This window comes from Triturus cristatus, chromosome 10 (genome assembly GCF_964204655.1).
Source record: "Triturus cristatus chromosome 10, aTriCri1.1, whole genome shotgun sequence".
Taxonomy (NCBI): Eukaryota; Metazoa; Chordata; class Amphibia; order Caudata; family Salamandridae; genus Triturus; species Triturus cristatus.
In genome coordinates this window covers 652,315,295-652,334,399 of record NC_140593.1, presented here as the reverse complement: position 1 = coordinate 652,334,399, position 19,105 = coordinate 652,315,295, and the positions used below count along the sequence as shown (strand labels likewise).

Here is a 19,105-nt window from a genome sequence, read left to right as displayed (position 1 = left end):
TTGTCAACTAAGACGATGTAGTCCGAGCAAATTGTGAACCTGACGACGCTACTGCCGTCGACGTCTTGACCGTCGTCATAATAGCTGTCGCCGATGTTGTTGACTGTGTGACTCTGAAAAGGTTTTTTTTTTTCTCGTAGATGGCGGAATCTTCCACAATGAACCCGTTGATTGATGAGATGAATGATTCCTGACAGGAGTCAGCGGAGCAGAAGTTGGTGCTAAAGAAGATTTTGAAGCATCCGCCTGAGGATTTTTGAGGGGTTTTTCCTTAGATTTGTCCGTTTCATGGGACTTAGGTCTTTTAAAGTTCACATGGTGGGAAGAGAAGCCTTCTTTCTTTTCTTCTTAGAGGAAGAGTGAGCTGTCTCCTCAGGTTTAGATTACAAGTCTGAGGGAACCTTCTCTTGAAGGCAAAGGAGCAGCCTACCGTCCCTATCCTTGAGTGTTTGGCTGAAAAGGTGCAGCAATATTTGCGTTCCCTAGGTTTATGGTCAGGGTAGAGGCAATAGAGATACTGTTTGTGGGGTCTTCTGCAAAAAAGTCTACACTTCCCACAGGTCTTGCAGGGCCTAAACAGCCCTTTTTCTAGGCTTTGGCGTGTCCAAGAAAGAACAGGCAAACAGTTCAAAAGTACCTTAATGTAGCTGAATAGCTGAGCTGGAGGTCAGAAGTTGAAGAAAAGACATTGTCACTGAGCAGAGCTCAGAGAGATTCCATAACACAACATGCGGTAATTAATCTGGGGTATGGTGACCATGTAGGAGAAGGATATTCTGAGGTCTCTACTCTGATTGGCTGATCTTTGTATGTTATAAAATGATGTTGAAAGTTTGCTAAATTGTGGTTTATTTTCCTATGGAGGTCTATGCTAATGTTTCAGTACTGCTTTTTTGTTACCGTGGGACTCCCACCATGATAAAGGGGAAGATTCAAGCATGTGAATTTATAAAAAATACAATGCTGAAAATATACTTAACTGCGAACGTTCCTCAGAAGAGGCCACCCATTCTCACGTTGCCATCCTGCAGCCAAGTCTTGGGGGTGGGCACAGCACTGCAGCAGGGAGAGGAAGAGTGGTGGGCACAACTGTTCGTGCGCATGACAGTTTCGCTGACCGTCTTAGGACTGTCAAACAGTCATGCGCACTGACATCTCTCCAACTTAGCTGTGTTGCTAGGTAGAGAGACCAGCAGGCACAGGCTCCTAGGTCCAGATGGAGCACAAAACAAGCATGCTTTGCCCAATCCGGACACTGCTCTCATATGAGAGCAGCGTTTGATTTGGCTGAAGGAGAGTCTGGAAGCTTCAGCCTGTGCCCAGAGGAGAAGAAGTGAGCAGAGCAGCAACCAGATGACTGGCAGGAACTTTTTTCTTTTAAATTGTTGTTTGTTTAATTGCATTTACCCCTCCCCGCCACATTTCCCTGACACCAGCCGCTACTGATTAAAAACAACCCATGTTCTAATATTTCAATTAAGTGCTCTGCCATATTTCAATGTGCTTGCTCTGGAAGTACTCACCTTCTCTGCAGTGCGGTTCCACACAGTCACAGAGTGGCCCATCTTCAGCAGGTTGGACACAATGCCGCTTCCCATCAGACCAAGCCCCAAAAAGCCTATCCTGGTAGTGGGAAATAAGAGAACATTAGAGCAGTAATCTGCCTTGCTTGATGCCTGAACTAGGTTTTGTTTTAGGAGGGTTAGGCAAAAAGGGGGACTTTTCAAAATCTGTCCGATCCAGCCAACGACTGCCTCCTACTAACATTCAGACTCTTGGACTAAACAGTTGTACTGCATCACTTTTGCGCTCATGCTGTTCAACAATAAAATTTAAAATGGCAACCAAATATAAAATAACAAAAAGTAATCTTGCAACAATGTATTAATAGAAGAGTGCCTAATCGCTCAGCTTTGCAATTATTTATTAGGTCTGGATGCAAGATGAGTAAAATGTGCATAGCTATCAAAAACACACTGTATTTGTAACAAGTGAAATGCGTGGAGGGCACAGAAAGGAAAATCAACACGTCACTGAAAAAAGGTAGGAGGATAGGCGGGATTAGGGAAAAAAAATTGTGAAACAAAGGAGAGCCAAACATTTAAACGCATGGCACCAGCAGAGGGAGTAAAAATGCCCGACATACTGACCTATTGATTACACAATGATCAGATGTTGGTATAACTCATTAAAGGGGAAAAAGACTAGAGATGGAAAAGTTACTTTGGGGTAATACTAGTTCTACGTTGTATGCATTTTCAATGAAATCACAAAATGTAAAACATTTTCAGGTGCTGAAACAAACAAATCAAAATGGTAAAAGACTTACATTTTTAATCAGTAAAATTGAATAAAAAGTATCAAACTTCTATCTATTTTAAAATGCAGAAACATGACTTACAGCAGCCAATATGCACAACTAAGACTATAACTAAACTCATTTTCCTTCTGCATTGTAGGATCTTTACTCATAGTTTGAAACAGTTGAACAGAATAGCAAACATATCCTCAACAATCCGTAGCTTCAAGACGGAGACAAAAAAAGTTATTTGCAGTTTTGTATAGCGCATATAACTATCTGTAATTATTGAAGTACATCTAGACCATATATAGATAGAGACATAAAACACAACATAGATTGCTTTTCAAGTTTGTCATACAAGTAGAACTTTTTGCAGAATGCAGGTTTCAGTAGCAACATTTCTATCTGTAGATCATTAATAGGTAGCACCAAGCAGGAAAGTTGTGATAGCCCATTACGGATGTGGTGACAGAGTATAAAAGAAGCAAACCAGTTCCCTACACTTTTTCCACATTCCATCAAAGATTGCAGAGGGGAACCCACCGAGCACAAACAGTGACAAATAGAGCACATGCAAGTTTGTACTTCTTTGAACCTAATTAATGAAGGCATGAACCCACTAAAAACATCTAATCTCTCTTATCCCTAACTAAAGTGAACTTTAACCAAGGCCCTAACAAGAGTTTTATTAGTTTTAAAATTTTTTGCCAATTCAGGAATCAGAATTCTAAAGACAATTTAAGAGTTCTGTAGTGTGATCAGGTGGTAACCAAGTTAGTCCAACAAATGTAAAGTTGTATATTCCACCGCTGATCCACCAATGTAGCAAGCTGGCTCCATATATACTATACTATACCAAAGTGAGGTTTAGTGTGCACAGAGTCCAGTGGAACTCCAAAGGTAGGCTGCGGTAAAAGTAGATAGCACCTTACTCTCTATCTGTGGTAGTGTGGGGGAGCAGTAAGGCTTTATCAGAGGGTAGTGTTAAGCATTTGTTGTACATACTAAATTAGCAAATGATATCACACACTCAGACGGAACTCAGACAATATTGTTTGTATAAAAATATTCTTTTAGTTATTTTATTTCCTAGAACCAAGCAAGCCTGGCAGGGTAAGTAATAAGTACTTTGCACTAATACAGTTTGTAAACAATTTGTATTGCAGTTGTATATATACTCTTGATTTGATTACAGTTGAACTACTAGTAATGCAATGCTTTGAAAGATTGTAGATATACTTTGTATTGGCTTTCTAGTAGATTGTCAAGTATTTTACTTTACAGATTACTTTTCTTACACAGTGCCGTATACCTGGATACTGCACTGTGACATTTCCTGTAAACAGATAAGTAAACGTGTTTATGTTATTTGGTCACAGTTTTAAAGACTTTTATAGTTTTCAAACTCCACAGTTAGAAAACTTTTCACAGAAAAACAGTCAATGTTATCCTATGGAGGGAAATAGGGTTATCGGTTCAAAGGTAAGTATTCGGTTGTGGGAGTTGGTATTCTGGGGGTAGACTCAGGGGTCCCCCAGGGTCAAGATGCACTCTTGTTACACCCTCAGCGGCACTAGAGAGCTGAGGCCCAATATTACCCAATGGGGGATAGGGGGCCTCCGGTTGGTGGTTGCTGGCGAGCAGGCCACAAGGTTGTGGGAGCCAAGCTCCTGGAGTTATGCTCAGGACAAAGGGGGATCCAGTTTAGCACACAAAGTGCACCCGCAGGGGCGGCTGGGTGCAGATTGCTGTTTTGGCGTCGGGTGCTCGGTTTTCAATGGGGTTTTGGTTTTTAGCTGCAGGCTCGAACCAGGAAGACTTCCGGGAGGAACAACAGCTGGGCAGGTAAGTTGAAGGGCTTGGGATCAAAGGTACACCTCGGGTTCTTTTCTCCAGGGCGGCTGGATGCAGGGGTGTCTGAGGTCAGACTTAACCTTAAAGGGCCACTCGCGATTGGGGGGGGGAGGTCTCTGTACAGAGGCTACATGCGACGTTGGGAGTCCTGGAGGGGTCAACCCATGGTGGTTTGAGACTATGGAGCTCTGGGGGACCTCGAGCCGTAGCCGCCAGGTGCAGTGGTGGTTCCAGCCGTCAAGTTTCTTTGTCCTCGGAGTCTTTCTTGGCTGTTTTTCTTTTGAACAGAGCTGCTTTTCGCAGGGGATCTGTTCATTGTTGAAGGCAGTCACTCCTCCCAGGGTTCTGGAGGTCTCGGACTGAAGGAGGGCAACATCTGGTGCAGGATCTCTGGAACCTGCAGACGGGCCGGTAGGACTGGGGCCAAGTCAGTTCTCTGCAGTCTCCTCTGCGGGGCGACTTCTTTTTGTTGTTCATCTTGGTTGCGGAAATCTGCCTTCTTGGCTCAGGGCTGCCCCTAAATACTGTATTTAGGGGCGTTTTAGGGGTCTTGAGGTTAGTAGCCAATGGGCTACTGACCTTAGGGTGACTATACCCTTTGTGTGCTCACTCCACGTTGGGGAGTGGGCATAATCCTTAGCCTTGATTGGAGAGTGACTACCATCTGCAAGATGGAGGGCACTGAAGAGTGGGCTTCACCTCGCCTTCCCCACCTAAGGAGTGGGGTTGGCAGAGGTGGGCACAGCTTTCGGGCTGTGCTAATTCTTCCCACCGGTCTTCCCGCCAAAAAGGAGGGGAGACAGGAAGGGGGCCTGCACGTGATAAAAGGAGAGGCTGGGGGTCGCATTACAAAGGCATAAGGCCTTTGAAGCTCCCCTGCCACAGATGGCTCCTCCTAGCCTGGGGGAGGTGTGAACACCTCCGCCCAGGAGAGGCTTTGTTTCTGGGCTCTGGGAGCAAAGGCTCCCACCCCAGGGGTCCAGAAACATGTCTTGTGGTGGCAGGCTGGGGAGTACCAGTCAGGGAACAAAGCAGAGGCAAGTCGTTTTTCAGGGGGCACCTCTAAGATGCCCTCTGAGTGCATTTATCATTAAATCCCACACTGGCATCAGTGTGGGGTTAATGTGCTGAGAAGTTTCATACCAAACTTCCTCAGTTTTCAGTAAAGCCACTATGGTACTGTGGAGTTCGTAATTAACTCCCAGGCCCCATATACTCCCAATGGCAGTACTGTACTTACAATGTGTAAGAATTGACTTAGACACTGTAGGAGTACAGGGCTCATGCACCTGTACCCTCACCACTGGTATAGTACACCCAGTGACTAACTTGTGCCCAGTGCATTTGTTTGAAATAATGTACATAGTACGGCTTGACCAACTTTTGCTGCTTGTTGTGCCATAACCCCTACACAGTATTGTTTTGTAAATGTTTGTGGTGTAGTCTATGTAGCTGCTTTACATGTGTCAACTATTGGAATATTCCCTAGAAATGCCACAGAAGCCCCTTTTTTGCGCATAGAGAGGGCTTTTGGCGGGACAGGGAGGGGCTTTTGGCTTTAGTACGATCCAACATGCAATATTTGTTTAGAGAATGCCACAATTAGTTTGAGTTTTCAGGAAGGATTATGCTCTATCTATATAGTACATTAGTGCTCTTTTAACATCTAATGTGTGTAATGCTCTTTTTGCCACTGAGTCCGGTTGAGGAAAAAATACAGGCAATTTAATGGATTGAGCCATGTGAAATTGCAATACTACCTTATGGTAGAAATTTAGGATTAGTTCTTAGAACTACTTTGTTTTTATGTACTTGGAAAAATGGTTCCTCTAAAGTAAGTGCTTGAATTTCTTCCACTCCGCCAAGTGAAGTAAATTCAATGAGAAAAGCAAGTTTCCATGACAAAAACCTATAGTGGACATGTGCGCAGTGGTTCAAATGGTTTAGCACAATATTAAGATTCCACACTGGTGCGGGTACATCTTTAGGTGGAATGACTCCATGCCTTGTAAAAAAGCTTTAATTACGGGAACTTGGAATACAGACTTTGGTCTCTATTTTGGAGGTATGCAGCTAACGCTGTAAGATGTATTTTTAATTGGAGTAAAAGCTAACGCTGCAGCTTGTAAGTGAAGCAGGTAACAAAGAACGTTTCGAGGTGATGCATTTAGTGGATTAATATCTTTTGAGAGACAGAAGCAAACCAAATGTTTCCACTTAGCTGCATAGCATGTCCGTGTGGTAGGTCTCCTTGCTTCTTTTAAGATATATATACGTTCTTGTGTTATATTTAGGTATCCAAATTCTATGACCTCAGGAGCCAAATTGCAAGATTGAGAGATCTGGGGTTTGGGGTGTCTTACTACTCCTAGGTTCTTAGTGAGGAGGTCTTGTCTGTTGGGTAGTAGTTGATGTGGGAGCAACTAGGACGAGTGGCAGGGATGTCTGCCTCAATTTGTGAATTACAAATGGGAGGAGAGGTGGAAAAGCATTAGCAAATATCCCTGTCCTATTGATACATAGTGCATTGCCTTTGGACTATGGGCGTTGCAGCCTGGAGGCGAAGTTTTGGCATTTTGGTTTCTGTGGTGTTGCAAATAGGTCTATATTTGGTTGTCCCCACTGTCAGAAGAATGGGTGTAGGACTTTTATATCGAGTTCCCACTTGCGGAATTGTTGGCGTGTCCGGCTGAGGAGATTTGCCAGATCGTGGTCTACTCCTAGTATGCAATGTGCTCACAACTGAATGTTTTGTTGTAGAGCAAGCTTCCAGATTTTTTTTTAACCTTCGGTCCCCCCCACCCCCTCCCCGTTTCTGCAGATAATACCTAGTAGTCATGTTGTCTTTAAATGCGAGTTGAGGAAGGATTGCCTTTTAATGCTAGATGAACAGCTAGCAGATCTAGGTGACTGATATGTAGGAGGGAATGACTGTATGTCCAGTTCCCGTGTACAGTCATTTCCTGCGAGTGCACTCCCCATCCAGTCCCTAATGCGTCAGTTATGGTTGTTTGCGGAATTGGGTCGATAAAAGCCCATCCCAATAACACATTGTTGGAGTTCCACCACTGCAGAGAATGGCAAACTTGACAGCTGGCCAACACTAGATCCTTTAATTGACCCTCCATTTGAGACCATTGTTGCATTAAGGATTGTTGTAGAGGGCGTATATTGAATCTGGCATGAGGTACTAAGGATATGCACGATGCCATGGTCCCTAGGATACGCAGAAGTGTTCTCACTGATATTTATTTCTGAGGTTGAAACGGAGGTACCATGTTTTTGAAGTTTGAATTATAGCTGCATTTGGGTAAGCTATTTCTGTTTGACAATTTGTGATGGCTCCCAAGTAAGGTTGTTCTGGAGAGAATAGAGGTGAGATTTTACTGCATTTATTGTAAACCACAGTAGGTGCAGTAAATGTATTGTTGCTTTTGTGATGCAGATATTTGTGATGTGTTGCTTTTGATGAGCCAATTGTCTAGATATGGAAAAGCATGTATGTTTTGCCTTCGAAAGTGGGCTCCTACTCCTGCAAGAATATTTGGAAAACGCCCTTAGGCTGTGGTGACTGTAGGAAGCTGACTCTTTATGTGATATACCAATATGAATATGCTACTTACCAGTATGCATCTGTTCTTGGCATGTAGGGCTGCTGACATTCATATCTGTGCATAGATCGCCGCCTAGTGTTGGGTCCGGATGTTTGCACGTTGTTGTCCTGGAAGAGTCTTCGAAGTATCCTTGGATAGGTGACTCCTCCCCTGGACTACAGTGCGCATGGGCATCCTCTCCATCCTCAGATTGTTTTTCGCCATTGTGGCAGTGATGGAGTAGATACAGAAAGTGATGACCATGCTTACAGTAATTCTGAGAGCTGCAGCTGCTACAGGCGCCGGGGAGGAGGGAGGGCGATATGAATGTCAGCAGCCCTACATGCCAAGAACAGATGCATACTGGTAAGTAGCATATTCAGTTCGAGGCATGTGGCCTGCTCAATTCATATCTGTGCATAGAATATATAGCAGTGCCCTCTATTAGCGGCGGCTACCAGTGCCAGCTGCAGCGGTCTGAAAAAGGGTTTTGAGAACAGCCTGTCCTACAGCTGCCTGCTGTTTTGATTGCACATCTACACAATAGTGTTTGGTAAATGTGTGTGTAGTGGACCAGGTGGCTGCTCTACATATATCATGCAGGGGAATATTTCCTAGAAAAGCCATGGAGGCCCCTAACTTACGTGTTGAGTGGGCTCGTGGGGGAATAGTTAATGTGCGTTTTGCCTTTTGATAACAAATTTGGATACACTTAACTATCCATCTGGCTATCCCTGCTTTGGAGATGGCGTTACCTTTGTGGTGTGGGGCAAAGGCAACGAACAGTTGTTTTGTCTTCCTAAAGGGTTTAGTCCTGTCGATGTAATACATGAGGGCCCTTTTGACATCTAGTGTGTGGAGTGCCCTTTCCGCGACAGTTTGTGGGTTTTGGAAGAAAACCGGCAGTTCAATAGTTTGATTCATGTGGAACTGCGATATTGCCTTGGGCATGAATTTGGGGTTGGTACGTAGTACGACCCTGTTGGCGTGAACCTGTATAAATGGCTCTTGAACGGTTAGTGCCTGGAGTTCACTAACTCTTCTTAAAGAAGTGATCGCTACCAGGAAAGCTACTTTCCAGGTGAGGAATTGAATCTCGCATGAGTGGAGAGGTTCAAAGGGTGGACCCATCAGGCGTGTGAGGACCAGGTTGAGGTTCCACATTGGAGCCGGTGGGTGGCTTGGTGGAATGACTCGTTTGAGTCCTTCCAAGAATGCTTTGATGGCAGGCACTCTGAATAGTGAGAGGTGCTGCCTGGTTTGCAGATAGGCTGATATTGCGGTCAAATGGACACGTATAGAGGTGTACGCCAGATTGCATCGGTATAGGTGTAAGAGGTAACAAATGATGTTTTGGATGGATGCGTCCAGCGGGTTAATGTCATTATTACCGCAATAAATGACGAACCTTTTCCATTTGGCTGCATAGCAAGCTCTTGTAGTGGGTCTCCTGGCCTCCTTGATGATGTCCATACAGTCAGGTGGCAGGTTGAGGTAGCCAAACTCTAGGACTTCAGGAGCCAGATTGCCATATTCAGCTGTTGCGGATCTGGGTGCTGAATCTCTCCATGGTTCTGCGTCAAATGCGCGGGTTTGATCCGCAGCCTTTGATGCGGCACCACGGAAAGTTCGAGGAAGGTGGTGTACCATGGCTGGCGTGCCCACGTAGGAGCAACTAGGACGAGTGTCAGGGAGTGTTGTCTGAGTTTGCGAGCCACCAGCGGTATCAACGGCGCTGGGGGAAAAGCGTACGCAAATCTGCCGGACCAGTTCATCCATATCGCATTGCCCTGCGACTGCGGATGTGGGAACCTGGCGGCAAAGCTTTGGCATTTTGCGTTTTCGCTTGTGGCGAACAGGTCTATCTCTGGATGACCCCACTGCTGGAAGTACGGCTGGAGTACTGATGGGTGTAACTCCCACTCGTGCATCTGGTGGCTGTGTCTGCTGAGCAGATCCGCCATCTGGTTGTCCTTGCCGGGGAGGTGTTCCGCCATGAGGAACATGTTCCTCTGAATGGCCCACTTCCACATGCTCTGAGCCAGATGAGACAACTGTGGAGAGTGCGTTCCTCCCTGCTTCTGTATGTAGTACATTGCGGTCATGTTGTCCGTCCGGATCAACACGACCTTGTTGCACAGATGTACTTTGAATGCCTTCATGGCCAGGAAGATTGCCATCAGTTCCAGAAGGTTGATGTGCATCTTCTTCTGTTGTGTCGTCCATAGTCCCTGCACTGTGTAGTGGAGTACATGAGCTCCCCATCCCTGGAGAGACGCGTCCGCTGTCAGTACTATTTGTGGAACAGGCTCTTGGAACGGTCGGCCCTTGCAAAGGTTTTGTGGATTCCACCAATGCAGAGAGTTGTATGCCCGACCGCTCACCAACACTAGGTCTTTCAACTGTCCTTGAGCCTGATTCCACTGACGTGCTAAGCACTCCTGAAGCGGGCGCATATGTAATCTCGCGTGCGGGACTATGAAAATGCAGGAGGCCATCATGCCTATCAACTGCATGAACACTCGCGCAGGAAGGGAGTGTTGGGGTTTGAACTTGGAAATCAGCATTTGCATGCTGTTGATCCTCACTAAATTTGGCTGAGCTGTGGCCGCCAGAGTGTCTATAGTCGCACCCAGGTACTGTTGTACGTGTGCGGGCTGGAGATGGGATTTTGGGTAATTTAGTGAGAATCCCAGACTGTGAAGGAGGTGAATGGTGCGGGACATGTGGCTGGCACATTGCTGGGCTGACTTCGCTTGAACGAGCCAGTCGTCCAGGTAGGGGTAGACGTGTATGTGCTGCCTCCGTAGATGTGCCGCCACAGTAGCTAGGCACTTTGTGAAAACCCTGGGTGCTGTTGTCACGCCGAAGGGCAGGACTTTGAATTGATAGTGCTGTCCCTGAACAGTGAACCTGAGGTATTTTTTGTGTGAGGGGTGAATGGGTATGTGGAAATACGCATCCTTGAGGTCCAGTGTGGCCAGGAAGTCTCCCTGCTTGAGAAGCGGAAGGACTTGCTGGAGAGTGAGCATGTGAAAGTGCTCGGAAAGAATGTACCGGTTCAGGGGTCTTAGGTCTAGTATAGGTCTGAGTGACCCGTCCTTTTTCGGTATTAAAAAGTAGAGGGAGTACACTCCCGTACCCTGCTCGTGGACGGGTACGACCTCTATAGCGTCTTTTAGAAGCATACTTTGCACCTCTTGCTGTAAGAGCGTTAAGTGCTCTGAGGACATAGGACGGTTTCTTGGAGGTATTGTGGGTGGAGTGGAGGTTAGCTCTAGACAGTAACCGTATTTGACAATATCTTTGACCCACCTGTCCGTGGTGATGGAGTTCCACGTGGACAGGAACCTTTGTAGCCTTCCCCCGACAGGTGTTATGTGGTCGGGAGGAAGGGAGAGGGCGTCACTGCTTGTTCTTGGGGGAGGACCTGGTGTTGCCGTAGCCGCGTCCTCTGCCCTTTGTACTGGAGCCACGATATCCACCCCGGGTGTTTTTATCGTAGGTGGTTTGGGTATTGCCCTTGTTGTATGTCTGCTGTGACCCCTGTCCTCTACCTGCTCCTCTATTTCCGGGGCTCCGAAAGGAGCTGCTCCGAAAGGACTGAGTCTGGAGAGCCCCCATGGACTTTGCAGTGTCCGTGTCCTTTTTTATTTTCTCAAGGGCGGTGTCAACCTCCGGCCCGAATAAATAGTTGGGGTTGACAGGTTGGTTGAGTATATTATTTTGCACCTCAGGTTTGAATCCGGAGATTCGCAACCAGGCACGTCGTCGCAGCATGACGCTTGTGTTTATGGCCCTGGCAGCCGTGTCTGCAGCATCTAGTGCACACTTGATGGAAGCATTTGTGAGTAGCTGTCCCTCTCTGATAAGAATTTCTGCACCTTCTTTGAACGGGTCAGGGAGATGTTGGAGTAGTTGCTCCAATGCGTCATAGTGCGCTCTATCGTAGCGGGCGAGGAGCGCTTGAGTGTTGGCTATGCGCCATATGTTGGCAGCCTGGGCGGCAACTCGCTTGCCAGAGGTCTCTAACACCTTGGACTCTTTGTCCGGGGGAGGAGCGTCACTTGTCGTTTGCGAGTGTGCCCTCTTGCGAGCATTCGCTACGACAATGGAGTCTAGTGGTAATTGGCCTCTGATGTAAGTAGGGTCCCCAGGCGCCGATCTGTATTTCTTATCGATCCTGGGGTTTAACACCCGTGCCCTGGTGGGTTTTTGAAGATGTCCTTGGCTGGTTTGAGGACTCCTTTCAACATGGGCAGAGTTTTTACATGCCTTTCTGAGGATGCGAAGGTGTCTATAAGAAAGTCGTCCTCGACGGTGTCAGAGTGAAGCTGCACTCCATGATTATTCGCAGCACGTTCAATAAGAGCGTTGAACGCTGCAGTGTCCTCTGTGGGAGATGTTTTCGCCCCATAGAGTTGTGGGTCCTGTGCGTCAAGAGGTGCACTTGGGTCTACAGGGTCGCCCCAAGTTTGATCAGGGTCCTGTTGGTCATCAGGGTCTATGTCTCCGTGGTAGGGGACTTGGTCATCCATGTAGTCCTCCAACGCATCCGTGTAGGAGTGTGTGGGAGAGAATGATTGTGGATCCTGGTAGGGCGAGTTGAAAGATTCGCAAAGGACAGGTTCCGAGTCCACAGGCAGCTTTCTTTTTAGTGGGATCCGGAAAGGGTCCAAAGGTGGCTCCGAAGTTATCCTCCGTTCGTGGATAACCATCCTGCCGGTGTTGGCGTCGATGAAATGTGACGGAGACGTCTCAGCAGGTGTAATTGTGGTGTGGGTGACCCGTGTCCTGAGTTGGAACATTTTCGGGGCCGTGGATGGAGGCAGGCCAAAAGTAATGTTGGCTGGCGCCGAAGAGGCTGCTGGAGCTTTTATTGGTCCGGAGCCCGACGTGTCCTGGAGGACTGTTTTGGTTTTGCTGCTTTGTGCTGCAACGGGTCGCACTTGGAGTGCCCTTGAGGCTTTAGTGCCGTCCAAGTGTGTAGAGGCAGCCGTGGACTTTTTCGGCGCAGGTGGGTCATCGAGTCGAGGGGCGGGAATGGCCGTCGACGTCTTCGATGCCTGAGGCTTTGGTGTTGCCGTGGAAGCGATATGAGACGCAGCAGGCAGTGTGACCTTTGGTGTCGGAGTCGATGGCGTCGGCGACGGGAGCCGAGCAGGTTTGTTGGCACCGAAGGCCTTTCTCCGTATGTCGACTCCGACGTCGGCCGCTTCAAGTTCGGCACCGAAGTCTCGCTTGGTGCGGTCGGTGCCTACGCGTTTCGCTGGCGTCGAAGGCGTGGAAGGCCTCGATCCGACCAGCGCCACTTTTGGTTTCAGTTTCAATTGAACCGGTGCAGCTTTCGGTTTCGGTTTGGTAGAAGGGAAACCAGCCGGTTTAGGTAATAATGGCTGCCGCTGAATGTCCGAGGCCGGGCCCGAGGGCGGGGCCGAAGAACTGCGGGATAGGTCTCGGGTAAGGCCCGAAGGCGATCCCTCGACCGGAGCCATAGACTGTGGCACTGGGCTTTCTTCGGTCTGAAAGGGTAGGCCTTGCTCGCCATTGGAGCTACTCTCTTCGGCCCCTAAGGCCTCATCGTAGTCTCCTACCTCGGTGTCGTCTTCATCTCTGCGAAAGAGTGATTCGTCGACGTCCTCCGATCCGGAGTCGTGTTCGGAAACGGGACTGGAGGGTAGGATCTCCAATTCTTCGACATCGTCGGTCTCGTCGAAGATGTCTGCCGGGGCCGGTGCCGCGTGCTGCGCTTCGAGTCTCGCCGCTCGTCGATTCCGTAGAGTCTTCTTGGAACGGAACCGGGCACAGGCCATGCATGTAGATTCGTCGTGATCCGGCGAAAGGCATTTGTTGCACACCGGATGGACGTCGATGTGGGGATATTTCGCATTGCATACCGGACACCTCTTGAATGGTGTCCTCGATTCCATCGTCGATGGGCAGTTAAGATGCGAAAAAGTCGGTACTGAAAGTTAGTAAACTAACAATGGTAGTATCGAAACCGATCGAGAAAACAGTACCGACGCGAACTAAAGGCCTTTTGGCCTCGACAAAGTTTTTCCTAACTTGAGCTAAGATAGCACATCCGAACCCAATGGCGGAAAAAAACAATCTGAGGATGGAGAGGATGCCCATGCGCACTGTAGTCCAGGGGAGGAGTCACCTATCCAAGGATACTTCGAAGACTCTTCCAGGACAACAACGTGCAAACATCCGGACCCAACACTAGGCGGCGATCTATGCACAGATATGAATTCAGCAGCCCACATGCCTCGAACATTGGTTATATCGTTTAAAGAGTCAAATGATTTCCCTAGAAGTGTACAGGGCTCAATGTAAACCCAAAGTGCTCCATTTGTGGTAGAGTGGTCGAGCAACCTTAGGCAGAACACGGAGGAGTGTAAGACATTTGTTATACGCACAGTGACCAATAAATGACAACTCAAAAAGGAGATCCCCTCAATCTTAGAAAAATAACCTTCTTTCAAGATTTATTTTAAGACCAAGATGTAAATTCAAAGGTATGTATGTTTTTTTTAAATAAAAAAATACTTTTCACTTTTAAAAAACTGGACACTTAGTGTATTTTTTCAGTTCAGAAATGTTAACCTAGGGGAGGAAAATAAAAATGCAGTTTTAAAGGTAAGTACATGACTTACAAATCCAGTCTTTAGGATTTCAGGTCAACACCAGGCAAGGTTCGAATTAGTACCATTAGTATGGGGGGGGAGGGGGGGGGGGGGGGGGGGAGTCTTCAGATTGAGGCTGCAGGTGCATATGTATATTCCAGTGGGGGTCAGCCCATAGTGGACTCTGGCTCAAAATCACTGAGGAACCTTCGCAGGACCGATGGGTCACTTGGACTCTGGCTGTGGGCGTCGGGTGCAGAGTTGGATCCAGAGGAGGTTTCGCTGTACCACAGGGAAGAGCTCTTTTAAAGTTGGTTTCTTCTTGGACAGGTCCACAGGAGGTCCTTCATCTTAATAGAAGGCAGGCAGTCCTCCCAAGGTTTTGGAGGTCACTGGGCCTGTATGACGAGTGTACTTTTGTAGCAAGGGCAAAAGGCAGCAGACAGGCAGGCAGGGCTGGCGTCAAGTCAGTCACTGGTCCGTCTTTCTTCTTGTTGTGGCTCGAAGGTAGTCAGGAATCTGATTTCAGGCTCTAGGGGTGCCACCTAATACTAGATTTAAGGGTGCTACAGGGAAGTGACAGATAGGAAACAACGGCTTCTTACCTGGAGTTTCTACACCCTCTATTATGCCACCCTACTGTGGGAGGGGTGCATAGCCCTAGCCCTGATGGGTAAGTCCCACCATCTTCAAGATGGTGGGCACTGAAAATGTACTTTGCTTCACTTTGCCTCCAGCACCTGAGGGGTGGAGTTGGTGAAGGGGGACACACCACCTATTCTCACTAAGGTTTCCAGCCGGTTCTCCTACCAAAAGTGGGGGTTCAAACCGGGGGTGGCAAGGCTTTTGAAGCTTCCCTCTTGAGCACTGTGCTCATCCTGGGGGAGGAGATGTGACATCTGTCCAGGATGGGCATGGTTTCTGGCCTCAGAGTGCAGGGGTTCTCGGCCCAGGGGCCCAGAAACATGTCTGGCGGTGGCAGACTGCTTAAAGCTAGCCAGAGACCACACCAGGGTTGGTAGTTTTTCATGGGGCACCTCTGAGTACGTTTCAGTTAATCTAACACGAGCATCACTGTGGGTTTATTAAGAGGAGTTGTTTGGTATTTTATTTATTTATTTATTTATTTAATTGTCGGGGCGTCCCAGCGCGACCAAAGACAGTGAGGGTGGCTGGCAGGAAAGCAGTTAGACGTGAATCGGGAAAAGCCAGGTCTTAATGGCTTTTCGGAAAACAAAATGACTCTGGATCTCTCTGATCGAAACCGGAAGCAGATTCCAGAGTTGCGACGCAAGACTACGGAACGAGCGACCCCGAGCTCTTGCTCTCAGAACACGGGGGACACTCACTAACGCCTGGTCAACCGATCTAAGAGACCGCCGCGGCACATAGAACTGTAGCAAATTAAACGGGCCCAAGGAAGCCTGTTGAGTAAGAATCCTATGCGAAACGCAAAGAGTTTTAAACTGGCTTCGACTCTCAACGGGCAGCCAGTGTAATTTGGGCAGGACATGGGAAACTGAACAAAATCTCGGCAATGCCACCAGAATACGTTCAGCAGCGTTCTGGATTCTCTGCAGGCGCTTAATACAAGACTTGTTGGCCCCAAGATTCAGAGAGTTACCATAATCCAGCCTCGACATGATTGTCGCTTGGATAATGGTCTGACGTACCCTAGGGGGGAAAAAACCGAGCAGAGGCTTCAAGCCACGCAACAGTCCAAAACATGTCCCTGCCACGTCTTTAGCTTGTGTATCGAAGGTAAGCACACTGTCAATCCAGACCCCCAGATTCTTAACTGCCTCTTTAGGCACAGGGGCCGGTTTGAGGCTGACTGGCCAGCACTGCTCGGACCACAAGTCTCGGTCTTTCCCAAATAACAGCACCTCGGACTTACTGGGATTCAGCTGCAGGCAATTAGTTGACATCTAGCCTGCAACCTCAATCAGATCCTCCTTAAACCTTCCCAGACTGACATTTTTCTTGGAGAAAGCGATTACCAGTTGTGTGTCGTCAGCGTACGACACCAATGACAACCCTCTGCCCTTAGCCATCTGTGCAAGAGGTTGCATATAAATATTAAACAGAAGGGGGCTCAGAATAGAGCCCTGATGCACCCCCTGTTGCAAAGCAAACTCCTGCAATTGAAATGGTGGCACCCAGATCTGGAAAGATCTTCCCGTCAGGAAGGACCGGCACAAATCAAGGCCAGATTCCTCACTCCGATATCATGCAGACGCCTCAGCAGAATCTCGTGGGAAACAGTGTCAAAAGCGGCACTTAGGCCTAAAAGAATTAAGGCCGCAGAATCACCCACATCCAAAATCCCTCGTATTTCCTCCGTCACAGCCAACAGAGCAGACTCTGTGCCGTGACGAGCTCTAAAGCCATTCTGTGAAGGTTCAAGAAATGCATTCTGCTCGGTAAACTCAGTAAGAATAGTATTCACATGCAGTTCCACCATCTTTGCCAAAAAAAGGAAGTTGTGAGATAGGGCGATAATTGCCTGGCTCACCCGGATCCAGAGATGGTTTCTTCAGCAGAGGAGTGACTTTCGCATGTTTTCACGCTGCTGGTACCGTAGCTGAGGCCAGGGAGAGATTAACCAACTCCAAGCTTACTGGCGCAATCGTGGAGAGAAACTGGCAAAAATGATTAGGTGTCAATGGGTCAATTAGTGAACCTGATTTAATCTTTCTACAGAGGATCTCAAGGATCTCAAGATCTGCAAGAGATAGCAAAGGAAAGGATAGCAGGCTGTTAGTACCTTGGGGACCAGGAACATCAGGCCCGCTCTTACTGCCTGACCTGACCGGAAGAGGGGAGGGGGAGGGGGTTGGGGGGGGGAGAAACTTTCCTATATCTTCTCAACCTTGTTGACAAAATACCTGGCCAGATCATTGCACTGACTGTTAGATGAAATAGTAGGAGAGATCCTGGACACACCTCCATTCTTCATATTCTTAAGCAGGGAGAAGATTGTCTTGGAGGGGTTAGGACTATCTAAGATTTTATTACCGACATACTCAGCCCTTGCTCTCAGAGTTAATTTATGATAGTGTTTAATAGCAGCACGATAGTTCGTTTTCCGTACTACATCATACGAGCGCCTCCACACTCGCTCAAGTGGTTTACAATATTTCTTGGCTTTGGATAAAGATTCATTGAACCAAGGTTTGGACTGCCCACGATTTCTCCTGCCCAGCTTCGCCGGGATGCAGCTGTCCAGGCCCGATAATACCCAGTCATGGACCAGCGTATCAGCAGCCTCCATGTCTTGCGGCAGTTGGGGCCTGTGGCTAGACCAGTAAGCGGACAGACAACTGCTATCTAACTTATGCCACGGTCGCTTCAAAACAGAGGCAGAGCAGTAACCACCCGGCTGGCCCTGCCACCGCAGTGCGAAGACAACTAGAAAATGATCTGTCCAACACTGTGGAACAGGAGGTTGAACCTTCAGCAGGGTGAGATTTGAAAATAAGGGATCTAGTAAATGCCCAGCGGCATGTGTGTGCTCGCGCACCCACTGGGTCAATTGGAGAGCCTCTAGATCAGCCAGAAAACTAGCAATCTCTGCCTTCCCAGTGTTTTCCCAGTGAAGGTTCAAGTCCCCTATAATGCTGAAATTTGTCGCTTGACTAGCGAGTGACATGGCTTTATTCACTAGGTCTTCCCTGAAAGCTCCAGATGGCCCAGGAGGGCGATAAATAAGAAAGCCAGAGATAGTAAGGTTGGGATTCAGCATGATTTTAAATAGGGCATTCTCACAGTCCATCACATTTTCCCTAGTGGAACTAGAGGAATAAATAAATATCTTTCATATTGATTGCGATCCCGCCCCCCCCGTTTACCCAATCTATTAAGACTCTTCATGACAAAGCCCAAGGGAGAGCCAACCAAGATTCTGCTATGGAATCTTGAGTAAGCCATGTCTCCGTTAAAAAAAGGACATCAGGGGATTCATCCTCCAAAAGATCGAAAACCTCAGCATGGTGTTTAACCAGAGACCGACAGTTCAGGCTCATAAACCTGAAATCCGTATGGTCAGGGGGGCAGGGCTCCAACAACTCCCCTGTGAGTTGAAACAAACAAAATTTGCATTTAACAGGGCCATCCAACGGATGCCATGGTAAAGAAGGGCATTTAGACTGAGTCCTACTAACTCAGCAAGCGAGTAGCTCCAGGATGTAGTAGGAGAAAAAGCAAGGGGTCTGGCGACGGCTTGGTGCGGACAGGCGCAAACTGGCTTGCCTTAGCTCGCCGCCGGCGCGCCCGCTGCGCGCATCCGCTGCGTGGTCGCGTCAGTGCCCCCATAAGTATCGTCCAATCCTTCAACAACTAGAGCGCTAGCCGCGATTCACCCCCAAGATGGCGGTCGCGTTTCCTGACTCCGCCCGAGCCTGGCCCAAGAACCAGCTTCCCCCTTCCCTCTTCGGCGTCACCACCACGAGTGAAATTCCCCCGCAATGCCCCCCAGAGTACAGCAGGCAAAAGACAATCAGGTAAGGAAGGTGGTCTTCAGTAGACTAATAACGATTAAAAACAACATAAAATGCAGGGTAAAATATAAATCACTTTTTAAATGCACGCTCAGCAGTAATGAAGTGCGCTACACTGATTCCCGGCTCACGCCTCAAGAGTCTAAGGTCTGGTACCAAACACTTCTGGGTCAATGACGCTGTCAGGGTGCAGGGGAACTTGAGATGTCAAGTTTCCGTCCCATGTAC

At 47.9% G+C, this 19,105-nt stretch overlaps 1 protein-coding gene across 1 annotated transcript in view; it reads right to left on the bottom strand.

Moving 5' to 3' along the window:
• Positions 1-19,105, bottom strand: part of GLYR1 (glyoxylate reductase 1 homolog) — a 456,170-nt gene that overhangs the window by 139,729 nt on the left and 297,336 nt on the right. Inside the window, exon 10 of the mRNA XM_085632218.1 lies at positions 1,524-1,623. Coding sequence (XP_085488344.1) covers positions 1,524-1,623 — 100 coding nt within the window. The remainder of the gene's footprint in view (positions 1-1,523; positions 1,624-19,105) is intronic.